This window comes from Leuciscus leuciscus, assembly GCF_965113295.1.
Source record: "Leuciscus leuciscus genome assembly, chromosome: 22".
Taxonomy (NCBI): domain Eukaryota; kingdom Metazoa; phylum Chordata; class Actinopteri; order Cypriniformes; family Leuciscidae; genus Leuciscus; species Leuciscus leuciscus.
Genome location: NC_138746.1, coordinates 8395332 through 8404552, shown reverse-complemented (window position 1 = coordinate 8404552; position 9221 = coordinate 8395332). Strand labels below are relative to the sequence as shown.

Below are 9221 nucleotides of genomic sequence, written 5' to 3'. Positions count from 1 at the left end.
CGTTCATCATTTCAACCTTCTCGCGCAGGTTTTCAAGGCTAGCTAGTCAAGCAGACCGGAAGTGCGGCCAGTATACTGTCATCACGCAGAGGAAAGCAGTCAGCGCTGAGGTCATCTGCTTCAAGGTGTACCTGAACGTTACCTGTGGTGTTTTAGCAAGGTCTGTGTCACATACTTTACTGAATGACCCTTTGAACAAAAATGCACGTTTGTCTATTTCGATATGATTGTTGTGTTCATGTGAGTGTGAGATTATGCTGTATGTAAAGTTAGCTAGCTAACGTTATCTTAGCAGGTTGAAGGGGATATGGGTGCTTATAATTACACTGCTTATTTTTTAAGCGCAAAAAGCACATACTGAACAGCGGAACAATTCACAGCTTCAATCAAAATAAATGAATCTCATGTCATAGGAAATGTCTTTATTTTACATTTCCTTGTTAGTTTACATCCCACCAGCATAGCAGCTAGCATTAGCTACAAAAGCTGTAATTATGCGGTTTATGTCGCTCGCTTTTCCATGGTAGATTAACGGTAACATTTTCTGTAGTGGTTAAGCAGTTTAGTTATATATTTCTCAAATAAACATCTTTGTAAATTAAACAGTCCGGCTAGTCCTTGCTGTTTTGACATGTATTGCTAATCTCGCATGTTAATTTGTCAGACATTATTGTTTATGGGCGTGCATGACTGCAAGCCTGTTGATATGCATCAATAAAATTGTCTATTAGTACACAGGGTTTAGTCATATTTTTTTTCAGTCATAAATGTTCTTAGTTTTACTTTCACCTTTGACTTGCTTTCACTTTTCACACTAACTTACTTTCATTTTTTTTCTTTAGTTCTAAACCATATTTTGTTTCTCAGTTAATTGAGTGAGTTTCTCAGTAGATCATCTGTGATCTTCACAGAAGGCGAATAGGATGTCTGGAGATTTGCCACTGAATATCAACATTAAAGAACCACGATGGGACCAGGGCACATTTATGGGCCGGGCTCAGCACTTCTTCATGGTGACGGACCCCAGAAACGTGCTGCTGTCCAGTGAGGTTTTGGAGGATGCCAGACTTACTGTGGAGGACTACAGGTCTGTAATCCCAAAGGGCTGAATTGTTTCTAGTCTATGAACTTTTGGGGTGAAATCCTGTCCTTTATGATAATGTGGAAACTGTAGCCGTGCCAATCATTGGAAATGTTTTAGGGAGCAATATATATATATATATATAATAAATGTTAATTCGCTTTTCTAAACGGAACCTTAAAACATTTCAGCATGGATTTGTTGATTGAAACTAAGTGCTTATCCTACCTCACATCTTTGCAACCAGGGTTGCTACATCTGTGCGGAAGGCTCCTTTATGAATACATTATGATTTTTATGATTACTAACTACTATATAGTGTTTTAAAGCGACACTGACTGTAAAATGGCATTTTAAATACTTTAATTCAGCAAGAACACATTAAATTGATCAAAAGTGACAGTAAAGACATTTATGAAATGTAACAATATTACTATTTCAAGTAGCCTATATGCTGTTTGTTTTTTTAATTTTGTTTTAATTTTATTTTGTATTCGTCAAAGAATCCTGAAATATAGTATCAGTTTCCACAAAAATGTGAAGCAGCACAACTCTTTTCAACATTGAGAATAATAAGAAATGTTTCTTAAGCAGCAAATCAGCATATTAGAATGTTTTATGAAGGATCATGTGGCACTGAAGACTTGGAGTGATGCTGAAAATTCAGCTTTGTCATCACAGGAATAAATAAAGTTTTAAAATAAAAAGTTATTTTAAATTCTAATAATATTTTACTATTTTTACTGTATTTTTGACCAAATAAATGCAGCCTTGGTGAGCCTAAGAGATTTCTGTCAAAAACATAAAAAAAATTACTGACCACAAACTTTTATGTGAGTTTTCTTTTTTCTTTTTACCAACTCTAATGCTCTGTGAAGTCTTATTATTGGCTGTTTTCAAACACTCCCCCCTCTCACGTTGGTCAGACAAACAGATCCCAGTCCCACCCCAAATGCCATTGGCCAGTGTTGCTGGTTGATATGCTCAAACAAAAATAGCAATGTTTTAAAAACGCCACAGAGCTTTTCGTAGGAATCAACCTATGAATGGCTTACTTGTAAATGTCTCTGCATATTAAGCAGGGATTTAAAATCCCCCAAATAACACACTTTACCTTAAATATTGTTTCTTCTCTCTATGCTGTTATCAGTTTGTCTTGAATAAAATATCTTTCTGCTGTGCCCTCTTTCACAGGTTGGGAGTCGTGAAGCCTGGGCTAACAGAAGATCAACTATGGAGGGCCAAATACATCTACGACTCTGCTTTCCACCCAGACACAGGAGAGAAAATGCTGCTAGTTGGACGCATGTCTGCACAAGTACCCATGAACATGACCATTACGGGTTGCATGCTTACCTTTTACAGGTAAGAAGAGCACTGTCACTCTTGATCATTCATCGTTCTGAACACCATATGGACAGGAAGTGTATTTAGACCTGAAAATGTTATACATTTGAGCTATAAAAGGAAATGGAGTAAATCTTTCCATGGCTGGGACAAACATCCCGCTCAGTTCAGGGAATATTTCCTGAATGAGTCATCATGGAAAAGACAGCATTCCTACTGAATGGCTAAGTTTGGTGGTTTGATTCAGGGTTAGAAGGTTGACTGTGTTTAACGGTAGTATTTTGTGCTCTTAAAACGTAGAGAGTAAAATAATACTTTGAATAAGATTGAGGGGAAAAGTGCAGTTCTTTTTCCCAGTTTTGTAGACACATTATTACCGTACTTGGATCAGTGAGTCATCTGCAAATGAGTCATTTTTAGTAAGATCAACATGTGACTCAAATTACAGTTTTGTGTGGGAGATTCTTATGACTGCAGGATTGTGCAAGAAGTCTCATAAAAAATGTCTTTTATTTATTTTAAAAAAAATACACGTTACATTTTTCATTAAATTCAAGTTTCTCTCTTTGTTTTCAGGACAACCCCAGCAGTGGTGTTTTGGCAGTGGGTTAACCAGTCCTTCAACGCCGTTGTCAACTACACTAACCGCAGTGGAGACGCGCCACTTACCATGAAGTATGAAGGCTAAGATCACTACTAGAAACAGTCTAGCTGCAGGTTTCTATAGGAGGCCTCATGGCAACCCACCTTTTGATGGTGTGATGGTGTGTTTCACCCACACCTTATTGGTATATTGCACCATTAAAGCCGGGCGTACACGCTATGATTTTTGATGTCGTAAAAGCTTTTCTTTTTTTTTTTCTCGGGAGAAATCGTGTAGAAATCGTTGATGCTCGTATGGTCGCGGCTTGCATTGTGTGAGAAATTACGAGCCAAATCGAGTAAGATACAAAGCACCTCCCGATAATTTTTAAACATGTTTGAAAAATTGGGGGAGTCTACCTGATTTTGACCAGTGCACATAGGCTGTCCCCTATTGCCAAATCAACCATGTCACATAGGCAAGATTTATGAACATTATTTATTATAGTCCATGTGGCTGCAACCACAGCTTGCGCATACACTGACACACACACACACACACACACACACACACACACACACACACACATACAAATACACTCTAGTTGTTTTAGTTAAAAGGAATGGTTGTGCTGTTCGCAGACTCATCTTTTTATTTTATTTCTTTTTTCTATCCAAAGCCATAGCATCAGTTTTGAAAGCTCCTGTCTCTGTTTAGTGCGACAGCTCATGCGATTGCCGCCAGCTCGCCGTGCAGTACAGTCATGCTGTGTACCAGCTGCTTTTACATGATTATCAGGCTAACTGACTTGCAACGTGTGCAATGGCTCACCGCCTCCCGAGTGTCCGAACTCGCACGGTGTACGCCCACCTTTAGTGTCCTGAAAACTGTTGCATGAGCCATATGACACACATGGTGGAGTCTATTCCACCTGCACTTCATGAACTTCCCATGGAGCAGAGATGTCAGTGTTTCATGATCACTACACTTGCTGAATACTTGCAGATTTAAATAGCATGCTCATTTATTTATGTTTCCATTCTGATCATGTGTTTATTAGCAGTTTATCATCTAACGATATAAATGCCTGTTGCATTCTTTCACCAAGCATCAGTTGTTGGATTTAGGAGTTACGTAACGAGGCTTATATTGTTTTAATATTGTTTGTACACATGTTTTAGGGATGAAATCACTACTCAACAACATTGCTCTTTCTGAACTATAGTCTTGGTAAAGGAGAAATTCTGTAATGTCAGTGTGGCAGTTATGAGCTTCATGAGAAATATTTATATAGTGATCTGCTCAGTAACGCATAACAATACATAATACATAATACTTAATGCAAATTATTTTCGCCTCTGCAGTCAGCTTGGTGCAGCCTACGTCAGTGCGACCACTGGAGCTGTAATAACAGCCCTTGGCCTGAAGTCTCTAACCAAGGTCTGTCCTTTCCTTTAACTGTCTCAATATTTATAGTTTATTAGAGTGACTTTTGAACATTTCTTTAAATTCTTTAACATTTTTTAAGATATTTTACTACTCAATATTGTTTCCATTTATATATTTTTGTTCTATATTCCATTTATATGTATGCTAACAAGACAAGAAAAAAATTACAGTGAAATATTATTAGAATTTAAAATGACTTTTCTATTTTAATGTATTTTAAAATTATTATTTTTCCTGTAATGGCATATGAAAGTTTTTTTTTCTGAATTCTTTGATGAATAGAAAATTCAAAAGAGCAGTATTTATTTGAAATAGAAATATTTTCTAACATTATAAATGTATTTACTGTCACTTTATCAATTTAGTGTCTTTGCTGAATAAAAGTATACGTTTCTTTAAATTTATACTGTATATATTAATAAATCTTACTGACCCCAAACTTTTGAAGGATATGTGTATATCTGTTTTTCCCCCCTTCAGACACATAAACAAACCTGTAATACAGCAAAAGAGTTAAAATATTTACTGCTTTCTAGGCTTAATTGTTGATCTTGTGTGTCAGTACCTTTTGAATGACTTTTAAATGCTGGTTTATATTTTGTGGACAGTTTTTGTCAGTAGTCACTCAATGTCTTATCTCTCTCCAGCACTTGCCTGCTATTATGGGGCGTTTTGTTCCATTTGCTGCAGTGGCAGCAGCAAACTGTATCAACATACCCTTCATGAGACAAAGGTTAGTGAAAAAAAGACTGCCTTCCAGAATTTGAATTACTTAAAATTGAACCTAATCTAAGAAACGCTGTTGAAAGTGGATCAGATAGAGCACCAGAACACACTCGTAGCCAATCAGCAGTAGGGGGCGTGTCCACTCATGATGGGGGAGGAGAGAGATTGAACAAGAGGGAGATTTGAAGAAAGACTGGAGAAAGAGAGATGGCTGAAAGACATTACAAAAGAGAAAGTCAGGAATATCACTGGAAAAAGAAGGAAAGAGCTTTAGGACCTGTAGTAATATTAGAACAGATTTCCAGTGCTGGAGACACCAGAGCAGGACGGCCTGAAAACAATGTTGTTTCTGCTCCATACGTGAGGAACATTGGTTTTGCTATGTTTCACGGAACCAAAATATGCTGCTGTTGCAATGTTAGCTATAGTAACAGGACAGTTTTGAGTGCTATTGTTTGTCTGGAGCTGGAGTGCTGCTGGCGACTAACAACCAACTCTTGCTTGTATACTCTTGTATACTACATTTAAAAATGTGTAGTTCCTTGTCGTTCGTCATCTTAGCTTTATTTTTCACAAAGCATTTTTTTTGCTTCGCTCCAGCTATGATACAGAAACATCCATTCTTGCATTGCGTTCGTGCATTTTAGGGGCAGAGTAAAGAAGGGAGGAGTGTGTTTGTTTGTTTGTTTGTTTCTCAGAAATTGCTTACTGCACCTTTAACTGGCTTTAAAAATGTTGAATTGACCATTGAATGAGTTCTCTCTTTTCTAAATACTTCTACAGAGAGCTGAAGTGTGGTATCCCTATTACTGATGCTGAGGGTAAACGTCTCGGAGAATCAACTAAAGCTGCTCAGCAAGCCATCGTGCAGGTGGTGGTGTCTCGTATTGGCATGGCAGTGCCAGCCATGGGTAAGCTTTTGTAGATTTATTTTTAATTTTTATGTTAATAGTTTCTCTATATATTTTTATTTTTATTGATTGATTGATTTTAATAACGTCTTATTCACAGCCAAAAAAAGTGGTAAAATATGAAATTAAGAGTGTTCCCCTTGTATACAAATTTTTTTGCATTGGTTTTCTCAAACAGCTATTCCTCCAGTTATTATGAATGCCTTAGAGAAGAAAGCTTTCATGAAGGTAAAGAATCAGACTCATTTCAAGCATTTCTCTGAATCTGGAAGCAAAATGGATGTTTTTAAAGTGCATCGCAAAATTTCTGTCCATTTCTCAGCGGTTCCCGGTTCTCAATGCCCCTGTACAAGTTGGACTTGTTGGATTCTGGTAAGTTTTTTTTTGTGTGTGTGTGTGTGTTTATTTGCTATACACAGCAATCCTGGTTTAAAACAACGAATGAATGATTGATTTTAAATATCCATCCCCACAGCCTGGTGTTTGCCACTCCGTTGTGCTGCGCCCTGTTCCCACAGAAAAGGTGAGTGCTACTAATATAATCTATTTTCCCCTAGTTTGTTCGATGTGCTGAATTGTGATGTCTTTCTGTCCCTGTGAAGTTCTATGAAGGTGAGCAGCCTGGAGCCGGAGGTTCAAGAGAGTTTACGACAAAGCAATCCTCACACCACCACTGTTTATTTCAACAAGGGTCTGTAGTGCAGTCTAGGTTGCAGCCCATTCTGATGTCTTCCATTGCACTGGAGGTTAGTGGGCACAACTTGAAAGGTAGAATTTTTTTATTTTTTTTTCAAGTTATATATTTTTGTCAATTTTTCCCATGCTATTGCACAATCCTTAATGACTATCACTATATGTACAATGAAGGGCAGAATTTGCTGCTGGATTTAGTTAAGAAGCTTGAATGTTAACTTGCTGCATTGATGTTTTAAACCCCATCACAAACATGTTGACTTATTTACCAATACATTCATCACTTTGATTTATTCTAGATTACCATATGCGTATTGTAAGATTTTTTGTTTCATTAGTGTTCTTTAGTTAGTGTTCTAAGTTTTCCAGGTTTGTGGCTCAAAGGTTTCTCTCACATGCACGTTCTTAATGAAGACAGTTCCAGAAATTGGGTTTTCAACTTTATTCTGCCAGGAGTATTTCCACCTTACATGCTCCATTATGTGCCCAATAAGTGCACTTATGCGGTAAATGCAGTGTGCTTTACTCTCTGTACTGCAAAAGAAGCCCTAAGATGTGCTAACACTCCTTCATGAGCACATCAAAATGCTAATTATTAGGTGACTATCTCTGATGTACATCTTTACTTCCTGCAGGCCATACTTCATCATTTCTGTTTAAGCCTTACAGGCCTGTGTGGTTTTAAGTCATTGCAAAAGTCTCCGAGATATTTGGTTGTGTGGATTGTAGTTTGTGTGTTATTGAAGAATTGTGAAGAGGTCAAAATAATATCTATTATTATTTGCATTTGTGCGATTGTAAAAATAATTCCCCCTAATGGGACAGAATGTATCTGGGCTTAAAGACAGAAGCACTACATCTCTCAGACAGCAAGAGCTATTTATACGAACAGAGTTCACTCATGCTCGATAGTCGAAATATGCTCATTCAGAGGATGAAGAAAGAGTTGCTTCATATGCCCTGCTTTGATCATCTATCATCTCAGACATTAACAGTTATGGGAACAACAATCAGATTTATTTATTGTTGTCATGGGGGAGTCTATAAGATGTTGTATCAATTATATATATATATGATGTCAGTCATAGTGTCTGTAGTGTATGATATAACCTAACCTTTTGTAAGTTAACGGCCTCCTGTAATCTGAGCGAATAAGATCAAACTTGTTTTCCCTGACATATTGTGGTAATGTTACAGTGTGTAGTTTTTGTTGCTTGGTTCCTATTGTTTTTGTGGATGAAGTTAACAAACCTTTACAGTGTTTCTTTGCCATCAGACTCTCGGAACTGAGAATGTTATTCTCATCATGTCCTCTGAGAGGCAACAGAGATCTGTTTGTTTTTGACTTGAGAACTCCATGTAGGCAAATATTATTTAGCCTAATTTCTTAGCACATTATATGTTACATAAGTATGCGGTTGAAAAAAAAAAAAAGTAGTGTCGTGGAAACCAGTCAGGAATTAATGCACAATTTCCCTGTTACTATGATTGATAGAGAGAGCTGTCGGATATGTTATGCAAATAAGACTATGTGATTGTGATTTATACAAAAAAAAAATTCTAAATTTCCTTTTGGAATGTCCTGTTACACCATATCTCACGGAAAAGTTTAACCACATGCTGTCAAGATTTATTCTTCCTATTATAATGCTGTGTACCAGCACAAGTTCAGTCGGTCGTGTAATAATGCACCATCGTCACATAATATAATGATGTACAGTGATGCTCAACATAATAGACACAGAGTTCCAAACTTAAACAAGGGTGTTACTGTCTTTCTCAACAGACATTATGCTGTCATATCCTCTTTAATCACAAAACTGTTTGTAACATTTTACTAGAGGTACACCAGGTTACTTAGTAAGTTCTCTCAGATGTTTTATGATTGTAAATTGCACTAGACCACTGACAATGTTTATTGGAGATCTCATGAAAAAGTGTTTTATTGTGTACAGATGTATTAATTTAGTGAACTTAATGAATAGAAAACCATTATGTTATAATTGTTTGTTAATGAACATACAATGGTCATTGTGTTTTCTATTGACAGTTATAACATTATGGTTGTCCATCAATATGTGGATCATAATTAAATTAAAATTAAAGATTGTCACACCAAAATACATTTGACATGTCACAAAAATGAGACCTTACCAAAGAAAACAATTCTGTTACTGCAACATATTCTTGATGCTTAGAGCACATATTTATTGATAGGTCTCCCATAGCATGGAAAGTGCAGACAAATGCAAGCACAATAAATGGTGTGGTGTCATGCATAAAAATGTCACTCCAGGAAGACCCACTTTAGCACAGTTATTATAGTTATTATTGGTGCTCATTGTGTTTTATTTTTCCAGCATTTTATATTGTTTTGTTAATCCTTGTGTGTATTTTATCTGGAACAATGTAATAAAGATATTAAACTAAC

At 36.6% G+C, this 9221-nt stretch overlaps 1 protein-coding gene across 2 annotated transcripts; it reads left to right on the top strand.

The window, feature by feature from the left end:
• sfxn3 (sideroflexin 3) lies at window positions 1-9221 on the top strand. 2 transcript variants are annotated; one of them, XM_082154696.1, is made up of 11 exons: window positions 1-160; window positions 912-1087; window positions 2276-2446; window positions 3005-3103; window positions 4376-4451; window positions 5108-5193; window positions 5970-6097; window positions 6276-6325; window positions 6420-6469; window positions 6573-6620; window positions 6700-9221. In XM_082154696.1, the coding sequence occupies exons 2-11, from the start codon at window positions 924-926 to the stop codon at window positions 6794-6796; spliced, it is 969 nt and encodes a 322-aa protein (XP_082010822.1). In that variant the 5' UTR covers window positions 1-160; window positions 912-923; the 3' UTR covers window positions 6797-9221. The 2 variants fall into 2 exon arrangements, with proteins under 2 accessions (XP_082010822.1, XP_082010823.1); XM_082154697.1 differs by having other exon boundaries at window positions 15-160; window positions 892-1087.

Excerpts from the sequence above, each read along its gene's own strand:
- sfxn3 (XM_082154696.1), top strand. The coding sequence starts at position 924 with ATGTCTGGAGATTTGCCACTGAATATCAACATTAAAGAACCACGATGG. Across the intron at positions 1,088-2,275 it reads CTTACTGTGGAGGACTACAG|GTTGGGAGTCGTGAAGCCTG; the intron begins GTCTGTAATCCC and ends CCTCTTTCACAG. Across the intron at positions 3,104-4,375 it reads GACGCGCCACTTACCATGAA|TCAGCTTGGTGCAGCCTACG; the intron begins GTATGAAGGCTA and ends TCGCCTCTGCAG.